The sequence below is a fragment of the Pezoporus wallicus genome, unplaced genomic scaffold, assembly GCF_028554395.1.
Source record: "Pezoporus wallicus isolate ANWC-B61680 ecotype Strahan unplaced genomic scaffold, APGP_CSIRO_Pwel_v1 scaffold_11491, whole genome shotgun sequence".
NCBI lineage: Eukaryota > Metazoa > Chordata > Aves > Psittaciformes > Psittacidae > Pezoporus > Pezoporus wallicus.
In genome coordinates this window covers 3036457-3062193 of record NW_026642649.1, presented here as the reverse complement: position 1 = coordinate 3062193, position 25737 = coordinate 3036457, and the positions used below count along the sequence as shown (strand labels likewise).

Sequence of the window (25737 nt, the reverse complement as noted above, 5' to 3'; positions counted from 1 at the left end):
TAAGAGAACCACTGTTGCACCCCATTATATAAAACAGGCTTCCAAATTTCTTATTTAACTGAGACTCCACTTCTAAGAGCTCAGAACTATGAAATGCACTTTATTCACTTAGAAAGCAAAATCACTCTTGTAATTGAAATAAATAACAGCAGTTTTAAGTCTACTGGCAATTGTTTTCACTACATTACTATGAACTGAAGAGAGGCACTAGTATTTAAGGGTCTTCAGGCATACCACCGATGCCCAGTATGACTGAGATAAAAATTTCATCCCAGAAAGTAGATTTACTTTTCATTCTTAATATTAAAAGATATGCCTGTCTGTCAAAAGGGAAATAGGCACTCATCATTAACAGGACGAAAGCTCTTATCAGAGGAAGGCAGTGCTAACATTTGGACACCTAACAGATTCCTGTAATCAGCCTCAGAAGAAAGAGTGCAAAACAGAACTTTAACTTTCTAAGTATTATTCTGATTTGATTCATTTAATAATAACAGAATAACAATAACCCTTTGGTGTAGGTGGCAATGGATCTTCATGTAAAATCTTTTCAATTAATTCAGAAAAGCTGTCTGAGAAGAATGGTGGTCTTCCTGCAAACAGAAGTGTGATACACAGATTAGGCAGACTTCAAAATGGCTGGTAGGTGCAATGATATGATGAGCTCATTTTCCTAAGGAAACACCCAAAGAAATAAACACCCTCAAAACACCCAATTTTATTTATCAAGTTCTTTTGCCAATTTAAATACAAACCCTTAAATTAAATTCTCCTACCATAAATAGGAAAAGAGACTGGAGATAGAAAAAGGCACCAAAGACGGAGGTCACCATGACAGCCTTCTAAGTATGAGCAATAAGACAAGAACAGCAGAAGGTCTAAGCAGAAATCTCAGTATCTGCATAACTATTCTCCTCCAACAGATCAGTGTATTATTTAAGACTTCAGAAGGTTGCACTGTAATTCTTTTTCATGATGAAATTGTCCTTCCAGCTGCAGCCAATGCTAATGTGTACTTTATCTGCAGGAAACCAAATGATTCTAGTTTTGAAAGAGAAAACTCTTTCACTAGTATAAAGGTCAAGATAATGTACCCAGGATATAATACTGACGAGATTAAAAACATGACACTGTCAGAATTCAAGGTCTCCTATAATTTTAAATCATAGTCTTTAAACAAAACACGTTGGTTAATATTCTAAGATTTAGATCACAGTCAAAAGGTCAACTTAAGAGTATTACTTCACTCGATTATTTGGTAAGGACCATTCTATTAAAGTACATTTAGTACAGCCATCAAGAAATCTTTAAAACCTGCCTTATGGTTTTCTATGTCCTAACTTCCCTAGAAAGTCAGTAAGAATTTACTCTGGGGTCATGACCTATGTTTCCATTATCACAGATATTAAATAGATACACAAACTTACAACCTGCGAACATTTCATAAAGTATACATCCCAAGGACCATAGGTCACTGGCTTTGGAGAAGTCTTCTCCCTTTATTGCTTCTGGAGCTGCATATAATGGAGAGCCTACAAAATACAGCACGTGTAATGCACTTTGATTATTCATTCAGCATTTATCCTTTTCAACACTTCAACCTCTGTCTCACACTTGCGTTAGAGATGATCTTTGCGTAGTACAAGAAAACTAAGTTTTACTGTAAGTAGTTTCAAATGAACTTCTTTTACTGAATTATGTAGGATTATATACACTATTTTGTTGATTATTTCACTTCTATTAACCAAGGTGACTTGTGTTACACTTCTGTAACACAGGGATTAATGTAAGGAATGTTTTAATATGACTTGACAACTTCTAGAGCCAAGTAAATTGAGCAGAATGGTAAACCAACATCATTCTCACGTAATAGAAATAATTATGTTACATCAGATTTGGCAGAGGTTTCTTGTTTTCAAAAGCTAGCCCAAGACAGAAACCTTCATGAAGTTAGAAAACTGGTACAAAAATAAGGTCACTAGAACAGAAGATCGTTGATCGAAGCTAGTTATAGCTATATTCACACTAAAACGCTATGAAAACTTTACATCTCAAATTATAAAAAAGGGTTTGTAAATAAGCTGTTATCTTGTTACAGAAAAATAAATACACAGTTTCTATTTTGACAGTAGTTCCCATCTGAACACTGATTCAGTTCTCAAGAATCTCTTTGCAAATTACACAGACTCAGCAAAGGTGCCAAATCCATAGTCCTTTAAAACGTTTATTTTGGATTCTTTTGCTCTTGGGTTTTAAGTAACAAAAGGTCATTAACTACACGCATCAAAACAGCTCTTCTGAAGGGCAGCAGGAAAGAGATTAGATTTGTATTTCTTCCTGAATAAAGATCTGCTCTTGATCTCACTATTTCCACTGTGGACTTTCAGCAGGAGACAGCAGTGTATTAAGAAAGCTCTCCTTGTTCCCATAAAATATTGCCATGAATTCCATTCTTCTCAATAACAGTAACTGCTATGACACACCATTATCTTGGAAACAGAGGTTTGTGAGATGCTCTGAGATGACAACTAATAAAGATTAGAAGGTTACAACCAAGTTTCCGATTTCTTCTTGTTCTCTGACAAAAAAAAAAATAACACCGTATTTGCAGCCTACTGCAAACTGTAGGGATTTCATGTAAAACTGAAAAAAGAAAACTAAAGAAAAAAATCCTGTTATGCTGAAAGCTTGTTATACAGGTATACTGCAGTCTAGGATCACCTACATATGAGCTTCAATCCAAAAAACAACCTTAAGTCTATCTACAAAAAGCAGGACAAGTCAGGAATTGTTAATATGTTAATTTATATGACAGACAGAAGTATATTTTTTCCATGTCCAGTTAAACCGACTTTGTGAAACTTCAAATTATTAACATACGCTGGTAAATACAGGTTCTTTTCTTTCGACTCGCTTGCAGGTGTTGCTCCCGTTGTAAGTTATGATCTCTCTGAACAATCTTCCTTAGGAGCTAAAGTTTGGGTTTGAGCTTACTTAAAAAAAAACAAAACAAAAAACAAAAAACCCATCCAGGGTATGTTAAACCTGCTTACAGAAAATGTACAGACCACGCTTTCCATTGAAAAGACACAGGTAAACACATTAATCTTTACAAGTGGTGAGACAAAATCAGTTCTTCAGTTTCTCTAGAAATTTAGTCAGCCCCAAAAGAACACAAACAGGTACTTTATTTCAAGGTCTTCTCTCCAAATTACTTCAGACAAAAAGCTTTGTCCAACTTTCATTCTGTCCCTTTAGTTAATTTTTGTTAATTTTGGCTAGTAAAAAATATCGCACCTCGAAATCTATTTTTCGGGTATCTTTGTGGCGTGCTTTCACTGACATCTCCTTCACCCTCTTCAGATGCAACTGAAGCAAAATATTCCTCCAAGTTTTCACCATCCACTTTAGCCAAGCAAAAGTTACTGAATTTCAAAGTGCCAGGCCCTTCTAGCAGAATCTGGAAGAATAAATAAGATCCAACATACAAGTATCATATATTAAAACTGATGACTGCTGAAATTTCCACCAAAGTATAAAATACTCTATTTAAAAATAATAAATAAATCACAACCTCAAACTATTTAGGTACACAGAGATGATTTTATAACTGAAAACACTGAAAAGTTTTAAGTCAACACTAATACCATCTTTTTTTCTTATAATCAAAAAATTAGACTCTTACAAGAGGACCCTTAAGAAGTTTAATGCACACTTCTGTTTACTCATTATTAAATCTCAATGAAAAATGATGATACTTACTGTAGAAAAGAAAGTAAAAGTAGAGCATATAGAAAAACAGTGTATAGGAACACAGAAGCGTAGTAAAAAGAAACACCGCTTCATTTGAGGAGAAAAAAGGTAGAGTGAATCTTTTCATTTTATTTAGCAGAATAGCCCAAAGATTTTGTCCAAAGATGACAAGAGTTCTCTCTATGCAGTCACTGCTTATTCTCATCATTAAACGCTTCATAATCTCAAAAATGTTGTTTGAAGAAATAGCTCATTCTATCAGGGAGGGGATGCACTCTGTATTTAGTGCTTAAAGGAGTACTTCACAGCAACACTATTCTTTGGAAGAACACAGACTCACCTCCATTATGCTTTACTCATACATCTTTTACTGCTTTGGGTCCAGAAAGGGCTGAAACTGAGTATGATTGTGCAAGGTATTACAGAAAATTCAGAGAAGGGCAACTTGATCAGTTGCAGATCAAGATCAAAACCAGTTACCGTTAAGCAAGTATTTGTGGTTATAGTTATATTCTGGTGACTACATAAATTAAAAACAAATATGGACTTTGACAAACTATACATAAATTACACACACACAAAATCAGAAGCTACATGAAGAGCTGTATTTTTATGCACGATAAGACAACTTAAATGGCATTTGGAAACAACAGAAAAGTTTATTAACAAAGAAAGTTTAGTCAACTTTACTTCCTCACTATCATTTTTTGTGACTTCAAAATGTTCTGCAGCATGACAGAATAGGTATAATTACAAAGTTATACGTCCAAGGACAGAGAACTAAAATCTTTCATTATTCAAACCAGTACAGCAAATAAAAAAGAACCTATCACATTGTATCAAATACACAACAGGGTAAGAAATCAATTAGACCATAAAATATCCAAGCTATAGACTTGTCTCACTGTCTTCACATATATTATAAAGCTCAACTGCCCTTCAACCTGAGGTAACCTTCTTCCAAACAGTAAAACAGAAATAATGGATTAAAAGCTCACGGCATACAACGTAACATGCGGTTTTCCCTATAAATAATGCTCCTTCTTACCTTTCCTGGTGTCAGTTCACAAAAGATAATTCCAAGCTTATGAATATGGTATAAACCAGTAATCAAATCAACACCAAATTCTCTCACTACATCTTCAGGTAGATGTTCATCTTGAGCAATAACAGATTCTAGAGAACCACCTGAAATACATTTAGACATATTCAGCAAAAGCATGTAAACAAGATGCCACACAAATCATTCCTGAGGACATTATGCAAGCTTCCTCAAATGAAGTCAGGTAAAAATTAGTATCTGCAAATACTAAAAATATTTGAGATTATCCGATAGTTACAAAATCTAAGATCTACAGAAAAAAATCCATTTCCAATATTGTGGCAAAAAAAAAAAAGTCTTAATTTTGACTACAATAAATTGAATGCATGACTTCAAAATTATTTTCATATTTATTTATTTTACGAAGGAGACATCAGGAAAAGAAGAAACCAAGGAACTGTGTCAGGTCACAATGTAACAGCACTGAACGGGTTTACTCAAATTCCTTCACCAGATCCCTGTTCCCCGAGTTAAAAGAATAATACCAAGAACAACTATCAGTTTCTGTGAACAAGCCTAAAGCTAATGACAGACAATTGTCCACAGAATTCACAGACAACAGAAGCAGCAAAGCCCAGTTACATTCTGAGAGCCAGAGGTCAAAACCATCCAACAGATAAATTCTTTTCTTTGTTCTTTAATAGTTTAGATTTAAATGTATGTTGAGAAAAGATAACTTTCCTCTGAGACCCTGCCCAACTCACCTATTTCTAAAAATACAGAAGAAAACCAACCCAAACCTGTAAGCACTATTTAACCTTCCTGCATCACTAAACCAGTAACAAACTGGAAATCAGAAGCTGGTGTCCAACTTGCATTCCTACTTCCTTTTTCAATGAGAACACAAGTGTGAGACAAAATGGGAAACACATTAAGAGGAAGTAAATAGAAGATTGTGTTTGTTCTTCACATGGTATCTCTGTAGAGTCCTTTTCTTGACTCATGGGCCCCAGCTCTTTCATTTTCACCCCTTCCTCTTTAAAGAATTTAAAACAAAAAAAAAACAAGGACTAAAGTTCCACTTTCCATGTTTCTCACACAAATCCCAGCAGAAGAATTGTTCAGATCAAGCCCATATTACCTAACTACAGTAAAGAATTTTCCATCATGTTTAACTACTGGATTTTATAATGCAATCTAGAGAACAACATGTAGAATTCCATAACATGACCAAAGAGCCACAGAAGAAAAAAAAAAGGAATAGTGAAACCTGCAACGCAGAAGTATACTGTATCTGATAACAGAAACTCACTTTGCCACCTTGAGACAAGTGGGAGAGACCTTCCATATTTCAAAAACAGTTTTCAAGGCTCTATAAAATTAGTAAGAAACCTATGTCTTGTTCTATTTGTAAGTAACTTAGCTTCAAGACACACCCCTTGCAGCAAACTGCAATACTGCAGGGTAAAAAAAATACGTTATAATTGTTCAAGCTGTAGTCAATAAAAGGCTGCCTGTCTAATAATATGTGTTCACTTTTAATCACTGAAAGAATGACCTGGGTTTTTTCCAGAACTTGTAGCTTCCCTTCAGTATCTTTTGAAATAGAATTCTGGATAGAAATAAATGCTGTGTGCAATATGGACTTTGGCTATGAAACAAACTCCAGATACCAAAATCTGAGCATTCGTCACTTGCACAGTTGGCCTTCTTTTCTTTCCATGTGGAATAAAGCACATTATCTGGAGTTTAAAACATGCAGTTATCACAAGCAGAGAAAGCTTTACCAGATTTCTTTAATGGATCGATGAGAACATCTGAAAGCTCAATGAATCACTTAAGACAGTTTTGGGCTCCCAGAGCTCCCAAATTAACATCAAAATCAGAATACTACCGAGCAGGAAGAAAACTAAAAATTTACTATTAGCTTCAGAATTGCCCTCTGTACGTTATTACTTGATTTGCTCCTTGCTGTCTTTATTGTGTGCTATGAAATGAAAACACCAAAGCTGCCAGTCCTTAGAAAACTTCAAGTAATTTTTACTTAACTACCCTCCAACTATTCACAATTCGGTTTTAAGCTCACCTGAGTAGCCCCATCTCTTTAGCTATTTAAAACCAACATGATGTCACATCACTTAACAGTTAACATACATATACAGTGAAGCAGAGGAGAAACATTATTTCAACTAATTTCTAAAAATATTTCCAAAAGCAAAAAGACTTTCATCCATAAATAGGATTCTCAAGTTTATAATCAGATAATTACTAAGTTTTTTTCAAGGATCTAAGTATTTGTTGTGAAGAAACTGTTGAGAAGTCTCTTACAAACACTTACTCTATAAATTTTTACCTTCTGAACTTATCTTACCTGTGCATAATTCCACTACGAGCCAGAGATGGTTGCTTGTTTCATACCATTCATAAAATCTCACTATATTTCTGTGTCTGATTTTATGAGTCAGACGAACCTAGAACAAAGTTTTTAAAATACATAACTGGAGAATAGGAAAAAAAGTTCCCCAACCCAAAATTATAAGCACTGTTTAACCTTCCTGCATCATTAAAACAATAACAAGCTGAAAATCAGAATTTGGAGTTAAGTTTGCATTCCTAGTTTCTTTTGCAGTGAGAACACAAGTGTGAGACAGCATGGTGAGCACAATATGAGGAAGTAAAAAGACATTTTTTTCATCTTTCTTAAGCTTATCAGGCAAGAGCAATCATTGAAAGGTCCCTAGAAATCTATGTTTCTATTAAAACTACATAGCCTAATCTCTACAGAGGCCTGTGTAACTTATTAGAGTTGTAAGGTATCCCCAACAGCTTTCTAAGAGGACCCCACACCAGAGCAGGGGAAGAATGCGAGGAAGAAGGAGCAGCAGAGACAATGTATGACGAACTGACTGCAACCCTCATTCCCTGTCCCTCTGTGCCACAGTGGGGGGAGGCACAGAAGTCAGGAGTGAAGTCTGCGAAGAAGAGAAAAGCGAGGAGAAGGTGGGTTAAGATTTGGTTTTATTTCTCATTATCCTACTCTCATTTGATAGGCAATAATCTAATTTCCTCAAGCTGAGTCTGTTTTGCCCATCACAGTAACTGGATGAATGTTGATGAATCAGATGAATTGGTGAGTGATCTCTCCCTGTCCTTATCTTGATCCGCAAGCCTTTTGTTATATTTTCTCTCCCCTGTACAGCTGAGGAGGGGTGTGGGTGTGACAGATTGGCTTTGATGGGCACCTGGTGTCCAGCCATAGTCAACCCAATGCAGAAACAAAATGTATCTACTGGAAAAATATTTAAATGTCTAACTATATCAGTTACAGTTTCTTTTCCAGAATGTGTATGTTTAAAATGTTGCCAAGATCTCACAAAACAGAATTAATTTACCTTAAACGCTATTGTTTCATCAAAAATACTTTCTTCTTGGTAATTAAGAGATTGATTATTCACTGGCAAGTATTACTACCACTGAATTTGCACAACTAATAGCAAAATAAAGCAAACTACTACATGCAAGTAACTGTTTTTAAAAGTTCTCTGCCTGTAAACATGGGTTTATGCATATGATTTAAGCAACAGTAAAAACAGATGAAGAAATAAAAACATAAAAATGAGACTATATCTAAAGTATAAGAATTTAAAATCTTAAGAAGCTGACCTAAACGGTGACAAGAAGCACATGGTATTTTTCTCTTATATTACCTGTTCTACGGGGTTCTGTAAGCTGTTTCTTTTCCCAGATTTAGCAGGGAAAAAAAAAAAAAAAAATCAAAACAACCCGCCAAAAAAGCAAACACTACTCACCCAGTTTGTTATTTCAGCTCTTTTGCATTTATCAGTGCAAAGAATGGCAACAAAATTAATTGTTCCCTTTCTTCTTCCTTTATAGACAACTGTCTTATTTCCTCTTCCGATCTCCTCATACAGAACGAAGTTCTCCATACTTGAGGATGCTATACAGGCAATGGATTGGAAACATGGTATTAGTCTCATAAACAAACTTTTAAACAAAGAAGGAGAAGGGGAAATCATTCTAACTTAATAGTCACTGGTGTACAGTATTTACCCTCCCAGTTCTCAAGTGCAAAATAAGATTTGCCTGAAGAGCCATTGGGCAGAAATGGCAATGTGCCCCTGCGACTTTTCACAATGTAATTTAAATTTGCCAAATACCAGTTTAATCAATGCAACTGAAAACCACAGGATTTTTGAATATTAATGTTCTGAACTAACATTTTTGTCTTAAGAATGCTTTTAATTTACATACTTGAACAAATGAAATATTTGTCATTTGTTGCAAACCTAGCAGGTGACACTTCTATATTTAAATAGTTAGATGCTTCTCATAAGAGGCTAGTTAATTCTTTTGTTCCATAACTATTTTCTCTAAAAATCTCAGAGCAAGCGGAGAACTGATAGCAAAACAGTGAAGCATCTATAATACATGAAGTAAGAGTTCTGCTTTCCATCCTGCTCCTCAGCTGTGCTACCGAGTTAAAACCAGAGACACAGAAAATCCCAATACCAGCACATTCAGAAGCAGGATATATTGATAGCTACTCCTCAGTAATTACCTTGTAGTAAGTTCTTCCAGCTCCAGGACACCTTCACATTCTTGCCTAGCTCTTCCAACTACCAATTTAATTATCTCCAAGCCAAGAAGTTGTTCTTTCTCATCTCTGCATGATTTACTCCATTTTGTTTATAAAACTGTTTTTTGACCAACAAGACCGGTTCTCAATGCAGTTATCCTAAAACCACAGAAAAGCAGCATATTGGAGAAAGAACTACAACAACAGGAATTGCCAGTAAAGATGGAAAGGAAAGGCTTAAGTAGAACAGCTGCAGATGCCTAATCACAAATCACAAACTCAATTTCACTTTAACTCTTTCAAGAGACACAGAGCTCCCAGAGTGACAAAAGGAAGACCAGGGAACGCCCAGGTTTTCAGTCAAGACTTCAAAAATACAACACAGCATTATGCAGCACCAGACAACGAAATGCCCATCACTAAAATAATGTTTCTTGCCAGAACATCATCAGGTGCCCAGTACAACCCAGGTGATCCAGAATTCACAACAGACATAGCAGCCTCATGACTCTAGGATTTCCTTTATCAAAGAGAGTTACCCAAGACAGAAGTTTTCTTCTCAAAAGAAGAAAGAATCCCACCACTGCAATTCAAAAGCTTTCAGATTAATACTGTAAATTGGTTTATCTAGCACTAAGCAAACAGCTAGGTACAGCCAGTATAAGACAGGATAGGAAGGCTTTTTTTCCTAGAGTTATCTATGAGAACAAGGTGATTATATAGCAATCAGTGTGCCAGACACCCCAAAATAAGGCACAAAGATAAAGCTTCAGAACAGATCGGGGTGTCCATTTCTCCACTTCTCTTTCCTGATTCACACCATTCCTTATGTTCTTTCATCTTAAAAAAAAAACCACAACCAAATAAAAAAATCCTCTCAATGTCTTCCCCTAATATACAAAGCTTCCAGAGCATCATTGCCATAGAAATGCATCCGGCAAAAGAAATGGCGAAACTACAGCCCACCCCCCAAAGTACCTGTCCACATCCCCTGCCTTGCACCTCTTCTTTCTCAAGAATACTTCGAACCTGATATGCGCACCCTGTCACACGACTGAAGCATATGTACGCATCAGATGTATTAAAGATGCCTCATACTGGACATCCGTAAAACATAATCATCCCCTCATGAACCAAACCATACAAATGCATGCCAGGCTCAGTGACAAGTACAGAAATACCTGGTTATCTGACAGAAGCAAGACCAATAACATACAAACCCACACCGGGACAGAGCAGTCATAGGAAAGGGAAATCTTCATTGCTACCTCATGACTGGGAGTGCTTTCACATGCAGGTTAGCAAGTCTGCAAGAAAAGCACCTTGTCTTACAACCCTAAATCTCATAACGGCTATGTCGCCATTTCAGTACACAAACTAACGGAGCGTGACATGCGAGACAGACTTTCAACAGCTAGGATTCGTTAGTTTTGACATAAAGTATGAAGAGATTGAACAAAGCGACGCAAAAAGTGCAAAGAACCATCTCGAGAGGAGCTAGCTGCTGTGGAAGCCGGCCACACCACCGCCTGTAAGGAACCGGCTCTGAAGCTTCACAGAAGCACCCAAAGCAACAGACTGAGGTAACTGCATTCGCTCTGGGCGCCAACACATTGTTTCCTCTCCTCATGAGAGGACCCGAGACCTCCTGTAGTCAAAGCTGCACTGCAGCCCCCGGGACTGGAACTAGGGAGTCGGAACTGGACTTTCCAATCCAATCCCAGGTCCCTTCCAACCCAACCCATCCCATGGCTTCGTGACATGGCCGCGGGTGCGGGGCTAGGGCGGGAGCGGGGGGACGAAGGGAGGCGCGGGAGGGTGGCTCCGCGCGCCGCCGGCCGTTAGGCTCGCGCTCTCTGAGGGCCGCTACCCGCCCGCAGGACGGGAGGTGACGGGTGGCGGATAGGAAGCGACAGCCGTACCTGCGGGGCAGCGGATGGACCAGGCAACAGCACTACCGCCGTTACCGCCGCCATCAACCGAAATCGCCGCACGACTGGAGCGTTCCATGACACAAGGGGAAGGAGGAGGCGTTCCGGCGGGAAGCTGGTCCGCGCACACCACAAAATACAGCGAGCCGGAGGAGCAGCGGTACAACAGTCACAGTGAGCCCAGGGGGTGTTGTGGGGTTTGCTTTTATTCTAGCGAGAACACAGAGCCAGGTGCCCATGGGTCTGTCCTGCCTCCCCCCCCGCGCACCGCTCGGATGGTCGCCACCTCGCACCTGTATCCAGGAGACGGGGCCGGACGCCGGAAACAGAGCGGAGCCGCCATTGGGCTGGAAGGGGCTGATACCAGAGCAGGGCCGGGGCCAGACGGGAGTTCCCGGATGTTGTGGGTCGCAGTCGAGACGGGAGGGGGCGCATCCGTCCGGTTGCCGGGCAACCGCCAGCGCGGGGCTGACGGGCGGGCGGGCTGAGCCGTACTTCAGCCCGCGGTGAGGGGAAGCCCCTCAGGAGGAGCGGGAATCCCAGACCTTGCCCTCTTGGTTGTGGGGCTTTGCTGTTAAACCGCCATGGGCCGAGCATCGGACAACACAGCAGGTAGCGTTGTCAGTCCTGTTACAGCGGGTTGTAAAAGCCTAATTGGGGGATACTTCGTGGTGACAACATTGAGCCCTTGGAACGAGCGCTTTCCGTTTTTAACTGTAAAGTGGTGTTTTCACTTCATTCTTCATCCTAGGGACGGCTGGGTTTGGGGTTTGTGCTTGTCTGCTTTTGGGTTTGCAAGGCCCTTGAAAGATTCAAGTCAGCATCTTTTCCTCATTGCATGATAAAACATTTCACATTTGGTCTGTCTTTCCAGGACAAGTTGAATAACGTTCCAGGCACAGGGTGCCCAGAGAAGCTGTGGCTGCCCCATTCCTGGCAGTGTTCAAGCTGCAGTTGGACAGGGCTTGGAGCAACCTGCTCTAGTGGAAGATGTACCTTCCCATGGCAGGGGGTTGGAACTGGGTGAGCTTTAAGGTCCCTTCCAACACAAACCAGCCTGGGATTCTGTTTTGTCCATTATCCCATTTTCAACTTGATTTCCTAAACGGTTTTGAACCCGTTGATCTACTTCAACCAGATTTTATAAAATTAGTAGTATACTTAGCAGGAAGGAGTCAACGTTTCTATATTCTATATGATAACAGATGGTTGGATTTTTTACCCCCACTGTAGGGAAAATTTCAGTATGAGCTGAAACCTCCCTAATTCTGTAACAAACCCAAAACCAACCCAACCCACCCTGCTTGGGAGAGGGATATTAAAAAGGTTTTATCTGCAAAAAGTGCTTCAGCTTTGTTTAATACCACCTCAGACAGCAGAGGCTATAGACACAAAGCACAGACCTGGAGGAAATGAAGCTTCATGAATTACGCAGCTTGCCAAGAGTTCTGTCACAGTTCAGCTGTTGAGGGGTTTGGTAGAGAGTCTACAAGACTGGTAAGAGGTTAGTACTGCAGCTGGTTTATTGAATATCCACATAGAATTGACTGGAGTCCTAACATCAAAACATATCGTGCCATACATATGCGTGGCAAAATGCTCACTTCTTAACAATTTCAGATCCTATCCCATTCTGCAGCATAATTTCTCAGCCGTTGCAGACTTGATCTGTAATTCCCAATGAAGCTGCAGCTTTGAAGCTAAACAAGCAAAGTATTTTTTCCATTTTTTTTTTTTATGTAAATGAGTAGTTGACTGGATAGAAATACACCAAATGCGTAAGCAGACATCACCTAGTTTCTCTTAGTAAGCACAAGAAAAGTATGCTTTGAAGAGGGCTTTATTTAGATTTTAGAAATCTGTATTTTACCTTTGGCTCTGATAAGGGTGACTGATATAAAGAAGAAAGAGTAGAATACTAGCTCCTGACAGCAGTTTGATGGCAGATCTTAAAAGTCACTTAATTTCATTGTCCTTGTCCAAACTAAGCCATAGTAACTATCAAGTTATTGCCTTTGCTTCCAGATTTCTAGTGTTTTGTCCTATGTACAGATTTCTGTTATGTTAGTCTAGGTTAGAGATTGATTTTATGCCAAGGGGGTAAGTATCCCATTCTGGGGGAGTGAGACTTTAACAAAATCTGTTGAAATCTTCATATAAGAGTGGCAATAACATTGCAAAGTACACAGAGAGAATCACAAAACAATGCTTTAATAACAAACAAACCAGAGTTTCATAGCTTTTTAAATTAAATGTCTCCATGATGAAGAATTTTTGGTGTAATTAAAGGCAGATACAGGGGACACGTTGACATACACCCCTCTTTTTTTCCAATACCTCTTAGTTTGGAACTGTGTTGCTTTGTTGTTGTTGTTGATACACACTTCATTACATGTACATCCAGATGATAAGAAAGATACAGACAATTTCAGTATACTCCAGATGGGAATTTTCCCTCTGATTTGGTGTAAGAAACAGGAATTCTCTCTTCAAACATTTTACTTGCTTCCAGTGCAAGAGGTACCATGAAGAAATAATCTAAATACAAATGCAGATCAGGGCTGCAATTACAGGACTCTTGTCTTTAGTGTTTGGTTTTTTTTCCTTGTTTAGCCTGTTACTCCTTTAGTCTATTACTGAACATGACTTCAAGCATTGTACTCAACTGCAGTGAACTTTTCTGTGGGAATATTTTCAACATTCAAGAAAGGAATGCAAAATATTCTCTGTGCTGTTTGCAGCATTTCAATCCTCTCAGCAATCTGTACAGCAAACTCAGCCTTGCTATTTGCCTGGCTATTATATGAGACAGTCAGATGCAATCAAATTCTTGTTCTCAAATAAGTATATGATCTAATTTAAGGTAAACTGAGATCTTGTGATTGTAACCACATAGTTCAGGAATGTTTAAACACTTTGGGGCTCTACCCTCAATGGGTACTACAGAAGCCTCTGACATTTTGCCTGATTCCCAAAAGCCTGATGAGTCGCCTATAGTTTTAAGGTATGTTTCCATGTTTTGTTTTCCTTTACTAAGATCTTGTAGCTTGCTCTAATGTCTGTAGAAGATGCTATATACTTGTGTTTTATTTTGCCAGATGCACTGATTTTTCTCCCAGCTATCATGATTACTCATGCTCTACCCCATCTTGCTAGTACATGGTGTTTCTTTCTATTCCAGACTGACCCCATTCTCAAGAGAGTTTCTATTCTCAGCGTTCTGGGTATGATGATTCAGTTGCTCATCTATCATATTTGGATGTTTCATCCACCTTGATAGTTCTGCCATTCCTGGGAAACACACAGGGCCACTTCTCTGATCTTTCAGCAGAACAATGGACATAAGCACATCTTTATCTTGTGGTTTTTAACCCCAGATTCTTTTCCAACATCCTCTTAAAACTAGCACATACTTTCATTGTTTGAGTGAAACTTTGCCTGTTTCTCTTTATTTCTGCATTTCTGTGGTAACATTAAGGTTCTCGTAAGTTAGTCACCTTGTTTCTTTGGTACAGGGCTGCTGTAGTCACTGATCCCTCTTGAAGTTGTTAAATAAATTTAAATGTTACAACTTAAGTATCGTGTGCTGCTGATACTTGAGAGTAGCAATGATTTTTCAGATTCTTTGCTAGTTCCTGGGATTCTTCTCTTTGGGAATTTGTTTTATCAATCATCGAGTTGACCTTTTAGCTGCAGAAACAGCTAAAATGGCAAAACAGTCCCTTCCAATGTGTTTGTTTCACTGGTGAGGCAAAAATTACTTGTGGTTTCTCTTACAGGGCTCCAAAACTTGCCTCACTGGCTCAACTTGTAAGGTCACCAGTACTTCATGTACAGCATGCTGGGTTGCCTCTTCCTCCATTATGGTCTCAATGCTTTGCGTATGTCTAAGGTTTGAAAGAGATGTGGTACTCTCTCGAGTTAATACCTTTAAAGGTTGGTATATTACAAGCTACTTTACCTTCCCAAAGTCACTGGGTTTCCTTGGGAAGTCAGCCACTGCTCTTTATATGATACCAAAGTCAAACCAACTTCCTCTTTGTTGTTATTGCTTGTGCTGAGTTTTATCTGCTAAAGAGATGAGGTTAATTGTTACAGACTACCACAATTTCTGCCAGGCATTCCTCATACCACATTCCTGCGTATCATCAGCTCTGATGCTGATTGCCCGGCTGGCAAAGCTGATATTCTGCTGCTGCAAGGTTCACTACTAACAGCATTCTTAACACGTAAGCTTGCCTGCTGGCTTCTAAGGTATGATGAGATGACAGCCTTGCTGATGCAGGAAGGCTGAACAGGCCTTGCCAAAATCTTGCTCTTGTAGTGACTACCACTGTGACTGAGATGATGTGGAAATACTAGTAATGCTGTATTTTTCTGTGTATTTCAACGTTTGACCTATTCCTTACTCTGATGCAATAGATAGTGTGGAAAGCAGATGCTGTACTCTCTAGGTATAACATGTTGGAAAAACATCCCATTTTCTTCAAATACATTCAGCAGTTTGGCCTCACACAAGAGTCAAATGTGCTATTATTACATATAGAGCTTAACTGTTTCTGCAGAAAGCAATGACTTTAATTTTGTATATTCTGAAGATTCAGCTTGTGTATTCAGGATATCCTTTGCATCCTAATTAGAACTCACAATGTCTTGAAGGTATTATCATCATTCCACAGTGTAATTTTCATTTGGCTTTGCTTGATTGCACTTTTTATTCCCCTTTTCTTGCAAAATGCATGCCTGGCACATTTATCATTAACCCACTATCTTGCATTTAATTTCCTGTTTGTTTGTGTACTTGTCTTCACTTCTAATGCTAATCTGAGCTTTACAAACTATTCCAACTTGCATTTCATTAATGTCAAATATGTGCAAAACCCCATCCTCAGTCACTGTTTCCTTTCTTCAGGGTTTTTTTTTCAGACTCTAAGCTGTGTAATAATGCTTTATTTTGCCATAATTATTATATATGATCCTCTATACATACACATTCATGAGGGAGGTCATTTTTTAATGATATTTTTCCTTAAGACCTTTTTATCTTCATTTTATTTGTCTCCTCTGCTTGTGTTTATGCTTTAGTTTATCGATAAACCTTCACTTGATTGGTTTAGCTTCTCATTCCTTCTGTTCTTTTCAGATTACATGTGCCTGTTGTCCTTGGGTCACGGTTGCAATAACACTTCCAACCAACGCTCTAAGCTGGTATTGCTCCTGACAGATGCACCCTGTTTACAGGAAAGAAATTTCCAGAAGAGTAGCACCTGAAGGAGAAAGCATTCGTGCTGGCTGATGCTAGCTGAAGGAAGCATAGAGCACTGAGCAAGAAAAGCTTTTCTGCTGATTTGATTCTTCCAGCAAAGGTAGCATTGCATACCTTGCTGTAAACAAACAAACCAACAAAAAAAAACCAAATAAAACACAAAACCAGAAGAAACTCCATCAAAAGATGTCACATTTTTAAGTTTCAGATGCTCAGTCAGATAACTTAAAGGAATTTACGTTTATTGATATTCAAGTTAAAGCAACACTAGCTTTACAAGAGCCACCGTTTAAACAAGAGAACATGCCGTGCAGGCAGCATTATGCAGATACTTCATAACCCCTTTTAAAGGGCTTAGAGCATTACTTAGCCCATGTGAATGTAAAAGTGCGAGAATGGGGCCAGTCACAGCAGGTACCAGCAAGAAGAAGAGGAAGTACTGCAACTTCTTTCTTCTTAACTCCATGACACAGCTATTCAGAAATACATTTGTGGGTATGGTTTAAAGGTATGTTTGATTTTTTCAGATCATTTGTTTGTGCCCACTGGAATTAACTTATGCTCTGAGGTTCAAATCATCTGCAACTGTAGCTGCAATTGGGATTTCAGCTGCCAAACTAACCACAGATTTCTGAAACTTGTTTTAAATGCTTTTAAGGCAATATTGTATTATTTTATAGTCCCTGTAAAGAAATCAAAGAAGTTCTAGAGTGAATAACATGCAGGAAAAAACAGCATCCTCACTGAAAAGTATATTCGAGAAGTCTTCTATTTTAGCAAGGTGGAAATAAGAAGTCTCTTCTAGAAATGTAATCGAAGCAAAATTGGGAGTGAATGTGATAAATATGTTATAATCAAGAAGAGAGCAGAAATTGAGAGAATAATGAAAACAAGATCAGAGAAATCTAGGAAGCTTATCTGGGTACTTGTGTCATTTGCCAATAGATGCCAATTGCTAGGTGGATGAATCATAATGCAATGGAGCATGCTTATGTGCACTAAGCACAGTGCAACAACAAATCATAGGAGGATTTGGTGCAGCAACCACCAAACAACAGCTACCTATCCCACGAGCAACATAAAGACATAACCTTGCAGGGGACAGGCTGGCAATCCTGTAGTCCCCAGTTCTCTCCCTAATGCACTCCCGCACACTGTTTGGGAATAAATGGGGCATGTCACTGCCATTTGTCCCACAGTGAAGGGCTTCTCCTTGCTCTAACAAGACTCTTTCTGGCCTCAGAGGTGTATCTCAAATCCTTGTTCCTTACAGACATGACAGGTCAGTTGGCTCTTCTCAACAGGTCTCTAGTCAGGCAGACTTGCTTCTCTCTGTTGTTGGTGTGGATCTTCACTTTTCTACTTCTAGGGTCTCCTTCTGTCTTCAGATCATTTCTGCCTTCTGGGTTTTTTTTCTCAGCACTGATTTCCTTCCTGGGCTCTGGTTCCAAGATGATTCTGTTTTGTGTTTTTCTCTTGCTTTTGTGCAACTGAAGGCTTTTTATTTTTTATTAGTATTATCCCCTTAGCAGCCTGTCTGCTTTTTCCCTTGCTTCACAATAACATTTCATGTAGCACAGACCAAACTCTTCCTCAAAACTTTCCCTTCCCTGTGCAGACCATTCCTCCTCACTGCTGTCTTGGGCTTACGTTATGCACAGTAACAAGTGCCTGGCTATTGCTGCAAGGCTCTATCCCTCATTTGCAACTACAGAGTCTTGTTCCCCCTCTTGAGCAACCTCTGTCACTCGTCTGACTCCACTGTTAGCTGTTTCAAGAATTAATCAGAAACCAGACCTTTTTTTAAACCTCCAGATCTGGCTTGCTCACTGGGTCATGCGTAGACAAGACCCAGCACAAAGCAGGAAGCAATGGGAGGACTCAGCTGAGGGTGAGAAGTGGAAGGGACCAACCTTTTTAACCTAGGCATTAGACTGCCTAAAGGAACATGAAGTTTCTACTTCAGGGAGGAGTTAGATGATTTAAGAGTGCAGGGTTACCAAAGGGATGGTCCTGTTCCTCCCAGACAAAAACGTTTCCTTTGTGCTCTTTTATGATACTTTTATGATCTTAGTGTGAATCTATTCAGTTTACTAATCTGGCAGAAAACTGACAAAGGGAAGAATATAATTAGTTCTGTTAGCACTCAGTATTACTGAGTCACCCACTGAGGAATCCTAAGCAGCAGAGCCAGCCTCTGGGAAGGCCAGGAGTTGGGGGAGCAGCCTGCTCCTTTGGCTGCAGCAAAGATTTAGGCTGACTCCCATGCCCCATCCAACTGTACCCTGACTCACTTCCAGGGGATCTGCCCTCAAGACACGCCTGTTGGTGGTGCCTGTCAAGCCTCTGTTCTTGCAACGTTTCTCCTCTCCATCACCCAAGTGGGATTCTCTTTGTTTGCATCTGTGAAGGGCTGGAGCGTTTCTTTTTATGGGTTATTGAGAGTCTAACCCTGAATCCATTTGCACCTGCTCGAGGTCAGCACACATCCCAGGCTTCTCACCAGTGCGGCTGCCACTTTTTTCTTACCAGCTTTAACCTTGGACACAATTCTTCCCTTGCCGGTAAACAACAATCAAACCCTCCTCCACTAAATAGTTCTGTGAGCCACAAGAAACAAGAAGTCATGGTTTCCTCTGTGGGTCGTTTGTTTCTTTGTTTTTGGGTGGCTGCTTTATGATTAGATTTATTAAGAATCTAGACTGAAGCTTTTCTCCGTGAGTGGGACATAAATAACAAATCTTTTCCTTAGCGGATTTTATGTCTAATGTATCTCGCATTCATACTGCAACTTTCCTCCTCAGAAGGGCACAGGCAAGATTCCTCTCCTTCGTTCTTCTACCAGATCGAAGAAACACGTATTTTGAACGTCTGTATTTCACCGGGACCCTCTCCCCTATTCTCGTGTCGGTAGTTTTGTCCACCAGCGTCCCTGCAGCCTGCCTGCGTGCTCGGCCGGGGTTTTGTTCCAGCCCTTTTGCCCCGCTCAGGCAGGCAGCGCTCCCGCCTGCACCGCGGGAACTCCACGAGCAGGTCGCCGTGGCAGCGTGCCGGCTGTACCAGCCCTGTCATTCACAGCCGGGCCCAGGTGGTCACAACCAACCCGAACGCTTGCAGGAGCCGCAGCCCCTTCTCCGGCACACGAACGGCTGCGCGGACCTCGGCCGCGGCAGGGGGCCGGTTGCTGGGCGACGCGCGGCCCCTCCCCGCAGCAGGGCTGGGCCATGAGGTAATGGCCGCCGGGGGCGGGGGGAGCGCTGCGAACGCCGCGGTGCTCGCCAGCGGCGCTCCCCTTCCTGCTGCCCCGCCGGGGGCGGGCGGTGTCCGCGGCCCCCTGTGTGTCTGCCCCCCCCCGCTCCGCCCCGCCTTGAGAGCAGGCCCCGTCGACCGGCTCGGCCCGGCCCAGCCGAGGAGAGCAGCCGCCGGCCGTCCCACGTGTTTTGCCGCCCGGCAGGAGGGGGTTGGCAGCGTGCCCCGGGCGCTGTTTGGGAGCTGGAGCGGCGGGGAGGCCGTGGAGGAGGGCACATGAGGCGCCGGCAGGAGGAGAGGGAAGCAGCAGCCAGCCGGCCACAGCAGCCCCTGCGCTCTGCCCGCTCGGTGCGGGCCGAGGGAGAGCCGTGAGGGAGCCACCAGCCCGGAGGTGGCCGCCGCCGGCAGCGAAGCTCCCCCGGCCCGCCGGGGCGCCGCCGCCCCCCGTGCCCCGTTGGCGGCGGGCGTGACTGGGGAGCCCGGAGCGGGGTGAGTATGTCCGGTTGGCGGGCTTCGGGTTCGGCAGCGGCCCGGGAGGGGGAGACTGGAGAACGCGAGACCCACGCTAGCACCCGGCGCCGGGGGTTCTGCGTCCGCTCCCTCAGGTGAAGGAGAGGGTGAGAACGGCGGGGATCTGGCCGCTGGCAGCCGCGGCGTTGCGGTGGCGAGGCCTGCGAAACGGAGCGCCGAGCAAGGTGCAGCGACTCCTTCTCGGGCCCCCGCGGTCCTATGGCAGCGGAGCGACCTTCACAGCCGCGGCCCGCCCCGCATCTCTGCTGCCCGCGGTCCTTTGTCCCTTCCGCCCCCTTTAAGGAGAGAGGCGGTTGGGTGTAACTGGTCGCCGAAGGTCAAGAACCGCTTACAAATTTTGGCCTCTGAATTATTTACAGGTAAATTGCTGCTGTTGTCAGTTAGAGGTAGTTTTCATAGCCATTGAGAAGGGACATACAAACCCTAACTTGGCTTCTTCAATGTCGGGGATTATGGATAGCTTTTGGTAACATACCTCTGTTTAAAATGACTAAAATATTTCATTATGCTTTTTAGCAAGTTTGATATCTTGGCATCTGCTTTGGTTTGCAGCTGACAGTTTTGGACTTCATGTTTAGACAAGCTTATTTTCAGGTAAAATTAGGGAGGAAGTATCTCTTAAAGGCTGGGAGCCCAAGGTTCTTGTCTCCCGCAGCCTGAGCAAGGGAGAACATCTCCTGTGTGGATGCTTCTCTCTCTCTTGCAATCTCTAACCTTATTTGAACCTTTTAGTCCACAGAGATTAAATTGTGGGTGGAATGGTTTTTGCAATCAGGATAGCAGCAACTAAAAAATGAGCTGAAACAAAACCAAACTAAGCAACCCTTACAATGACCAGTTTGCTGTTTGTGCATGTTTTACTGCTGTAAAACTGCTCCTGCACTGCTACTGTTCCAGCCCAGGAACCATATTCGCAGAGCTGTGCCTTCTCTGAGGCTTGAATTGAGCCAGAACAATGTGATGAAAACAGATAAGGAAATCTTTTAGAAACACATAAGAAAATTGTATTAAGACATGATTCTAGCTGTTACTTGCCTGTTTTTCAATGAGCATCATTAGAAGGGAGGAAAACCAGAAGCGTAAAAATCTGAATGGAAGACAGGAGTTTTCAGCGTTTAATGTGAGCTGGTGAGTGAAGTGCAGATCAGCTGGCTGTATGTGTGCAGAGAATTTAAATGTCTATTGAAGTTAAACAAAAGTTTCTGACAGTTGCATGAATGAACTCCCACTTGCTAGTGCATTTAACTGCACGGTGGGTGATAGTAGAAATAACTACCATCTCTGGATGTAGTGCAGAAAAACCCTCTAACCAAACAAACATATTCAGTTCATAACTGAATTTAGTGCCTGTTGTAGAGAGCACTGGGTAATCTCTCCACACCAGATGCTGAGGAAGCATCAATGTCATTAGGCACATAAATTTACATACGTGGTGTTCCATGTTTGGTATGTGTGTGTGTAAAATCTCAGTGAAATACGAAGTTATTGCTGCAGCCTCTGAGCATCTGACTGGTTCAATCCAGAGTCCTGACTAATGGAGCAGTACCAGCATGTGACCTGCAAGTTTTGCCATGTATATTAATGGATGCTAACTTGGCACTCTGTCAGTCTGTGGAATGCAGTTGGAAGTTGGTGGGAATAAGTGAACTTGCATGTAGCAGAGAGCAAGATCAGATTGAAAAGATTTGCCTGGAACTGTTTGGAACTCCTGTTGTTCCTCTCTGCTGCAGCTCACACCTGAGCAACTTGCTGCTGCACATGTTCTATCTCCTGTAACATTACCAGCTGCTATTGTAGAATTAATTTAATCTTTCCATGTCCTCTGAGGATTTTCTTTGGAGTTTTGAAATATTCTAGTCAGTGTATTTCAGGATAAAAGAACAAGATTAATATTATAGACATCAGTGCAGGTTAAATATTTTTGTTTTAAATGTGCCCTTGATCACTACTTTCTTACTGTTGTCACTGTATAATGCCAAAAAGGAAAGATGCTGGAACTTGCCACTGCATCTGCTGTGGCAGACAGTAAGCTGAACGCAAGATACTATTTTTTCTAATAGCTCAGTAGAAGGAATTCTCACAGTCAGTGCTATAGAGGCGGCATCTACAGTATCGAAAGGCAAGAAGTTAACACCAAACCTTTCACCCTTTCTGAAAGCTGCATGTGTTTTTCTTCTTAACAATTTCCTATGCTACTTAAAACTGTCCTTGGGAGGGGGGAGATAGTAAGGGAGAAGGCAATGTATGCATTCCATATGATTGAAATCTGTTTCTTTCCAAAGTCTTTCAGATAATTTTCTGTGATTTCCAGAATTGGGGTGGTTTAGTGCTCCTGCAAGTAGTAGCATTTGTAGAACATAGTTTGCTTTGTGTTGTCCTGATGTTGTATGTTGTGAGTGGTGCTCAAGTCAAGGTTGGTGGAGTTTGCAGGTAGTGATGTGGTTTCTGTTTGAAACTCTGAAACAGATCCTTTTCCCTCTGCCCAGTAATGACTGGCGTTTGCAGAAACGGGCACCTCCTCTGGTAGCCCCCAGTATTAGGCCGGGTACTTTATCAGTGTAACTTTTGGAATAACACTATTTTAACTCTCACAAAACTTACTTGATTCAACGTGCCACTTATTGCCCATACTTCCATATTAATGCAAGAGCAGACAGACCAGTATGATATGAGAAATCCTGACAGCTGTGGAATACGGAATTAGGAACTGTGGTTTAGCCTATTGGTCAAAGAACTATTGTTGATAGGTAGGCTATTAGAAAGGGTTTTGTTTTCCTTTTGAACTAATCCTTTTTTCCACATCTGCATGGCAGTTCTGTCTCTGTAGGAAGCTTAGTGATGCCACCAAGATCAAGATTAAAGAAAAAATACACTTAAATTGTGTGTAAAATGACCAAAGGCATACTGGCATCTTTCTGTGTGATGGTCGCATTGTTCCTTGTTTCTGCTGTGAACAGGATTGCCACTCATGTGTTGTGTAAAAGCTGTTAAAAGGAATAGATTCCAGTAGTGGATGCACACAAAGTGGCTTTCAGGGTCATCATAAAAACATAGTAAGAGAAACACTTTCTGCTCACTAAATGACAGCTATTGCATGCCAGTTGTAGGTAGCTCACTTAATGTACAAAGCTTTGTAACGCTCAGACTGTACAGTTGATTTGTAATTTACAATGCCTTTGCCGTGAAGGTATGTTTGAGTCATTAAAACTTTGTGGGCAATGCCATTGCCTGATTGGAATGCTGCACTTGTATGGGGGGTTCAATTCTGTGGATTTGCTTGTGGGATCAGTGCTATGGAAGAGAGAAAATTCTGGAGAATTAACTTCCTGTTAACGTGAGCTTTCCATGCTACCAGTTGGGGTCTGATTCAAAGCCTTCCTGCTTGCTCTGTGGTTTGACTGAGATAGCTGTGTGAATTTATGAGCGCTCTTATTTTACTTTGTAGTGAATAATGTGATGTGTCCTAAATAAATTTCAGGAGTTCACTTCTAATGCTCTTTGTTTAAAACTGTCCTTTATTTGAACTTTCTCTTTTTATTGGAGCCTATTGATTACAGTGCAAAAAGTTACGCTGTAAAGTCATCCTGCTTATGGTTGTCCAGCTAAGAGGCTTATTGATGGCACACACAGATTAGCTCCGAGATAATTCTTAGATTCAATTATGTTGGCAGATTTGTTTAGTTAAATTGGTTAGTGACTGCACTGGAGTCAATTCTTTGTGTTACGTTACAGCTTCTCTGGACAGGATTCTCACCTTGCAGTCCATTAGATGCTGTAAACCCAAATGATGCTGCTGCTGCTGCTTTTTAACTGTCCTATTTCCTTCTGTGCATGTTCTGGCTGTCTTTTTTTAGTATGCTGATAGATTGATATATATTAGAGCCCTGCTGGTTTTGCTTGTGTCTGTAGCAGAAGTTCAGGACAGTGTAGCAGTCAGAGTAATAGAAAAAAGGAAGGAAATAAGAGCTTGGTTTGAAAGGTCTTGCAGAGCTTCGTTGTTGACTTATTTTGACATCAGACCAGGATGTTGCCCAGCAAAGCAAATTTTCCCCTGGCTGTGGATTCTCTCTTCTATGCCCTTCCGTATTACGATGCTGGGAAACAACTCCATGACTTAGCTGAGAACTGGTTTTAAGGTTAATTTTCAGTCAGATTGTCTGTCCTCTGGGCAGCTGAGCAGTGAGGCAAAGGAAGCAAAAGTGGCTGAGGCTTTGTGTCAGGAGGGAAAGTCTTCACTGAGCATAAGCTGATTTTGAAACTGCTGCCCTCTAAGCTCTGACATAACCACCACCAGTTGTGTGTTTGTAGGTGAGATGCTAATGCCGAGGCTGACAGTAACCTGCTACATATTTGAACGCTTATGGAATATTCTTGACTCCCAGCACCTGTATGAACAGAAGAGAGACATACCGAGTAGTTGATGTTCTTAGGACATGCATAGATGTTATCCTTTATGATACAGAATGGGAATATACTTAAGAATAAATTAGAATATTTTCGCTAACCTTTGCTTCAGTCTGCATTTCCGAGTGTTCTTTCCTAAGCAAGATAGATACCCACAAGTTATAATTGGTGAATAATGCAGTCCTCAAAACTTAATGTGTAAGCCAGTATGATTTTAGATTTATAAAGTAATATGAAGTAACCTTAGGGGAGGGGAAACCCCCAAACCCATCCTTTTTTCCTTCTGCCTTCTTCATTTAGTTGTTTTTTTTAGCAGACTCCTTTGGAAAAGCTTTCCCTTTTAAAACTCTTACAAAATCAGCAGGCCTTTCTTTCCCTTAGGTTTTGTAACATCAGCAGGTAGATGTTTTTCTTCACAGACTGTAAGACCAGAAAGAACAACTAGGTGATCTAGTTATGTGGTGAGCTTATGGCTCTGTCATGGCATGCTTTGATCTGAGTTTAGACTTCTGTATGTGTTTTTAATCAGTCTGGACAAAACGATCCAGGTATTTTTCATTAAATGTTGATTTTCTTATATGATGTGTTCTGAAGGGTTTGGAAAGTAGAAGTGAGAGTTTTTATTAAGACAGTCACTTCTTTTTTTTTCCCCCCTACTGGTTTTAATTTATGAATCTCTTATAACTTTGCAGGAGGTCTGCGAATACTTTTTAAGTCTTAATGTGTAGTAGAGCATGGAAAAGTTATTTCCTCAGCTTGTTTTTGCAGAACCTGAAAGGAAAATGGTGAACACGAGGATGAAAATGACAGGCACAGAGGGAAAGAGCAAGGAAGAGAAATACAAAGTGAATAAGAGTTTGTAATTTTGGGATTTTGAAATCAGTGTGTTGTAAAAGAACAGAGTTGACTTCTTGGTCCTGTGTAAAGATAGGAGATCCGTGGAAAATGCGCCACATTATGTTTG

General features: G+C 41.0%; 2 protein-coding genes and 1 long non-coding RNA gene across 9 annotated transcripts in view; 2 read left to right on the top strand and 1 right to left on the bottom strand.

The window, feature by feature from the left end:
• Positions 1 to 8791, bottom strand: part of ULK4 (unc-51 like kinase 4) — a 194810-nt gene extending 186019 nt beyond the window's left edge. For 6 of the 7 annotated variants that reach the window (XR_008975160.1, XR_008975159.1, XM_057431492.1 and 3 more), the window contains exons 1-6: positions 8605 to 8791; positions 7167 to 7266; positions 4802 to 4941; positions 3298 to 3460; positions 1431 to 1532; positions 510 to 593 (exon numbers count right to left, since the gene is read on the bottom strand). Coding sequence is in view for 5 of the 7 variants with exons in the window: in XM_057431492.1 (XP_057287475.1) it covers positions 510 to 593; positions 1431 to 1532; positions 3298 to 3460; positions 4802 to 4941; positions 7167 to 7266; positions 8605 to 8742 (727 nt within the window). In the remaining 2 variants the exon portion in view is untranslated. The remainder of the gene's footprint in view (positions 1 to 509; positions 594 to 1430; positions 1533 to 3297; positions 3461 to 4801; positions 4942 to 7166; positions 7267 to 8604) is intronic. The other variant, XM_057431494.1, reaches the window with a different exon arrangement.
• Positions 8792 to 11882: 3091 nt separating this feature from the next.
• Positions 11883 to 16722, top strand: LOC130611100 (uncharacterized). Its single transcript, XR_008975161.1, has 2 exons — positions 11883 to 11935; positions 16565 to 16722. It is a non-coding gene; the product is annotated as an uncharacterized LOC130611100 (long non-coding RNA).
• Positions 16723 to 20127: 3405 nt separating this feature from the next.
• TRAK1 (trafficking kinesin protein 1) overlaps positions 20128 to 25737 on the top strand; it is a 128381-nt gene continuing 122771 nt past the window's right edge. The window contains exon 1 of the mRNA XM_057431500.1: positions 20128 to 20327. The gene's annotated coding sequence lies outside the window, so the exon portion shown is untranslated. The remainder of the gene's footprint in view (positions 20328 to 25737) is intronic.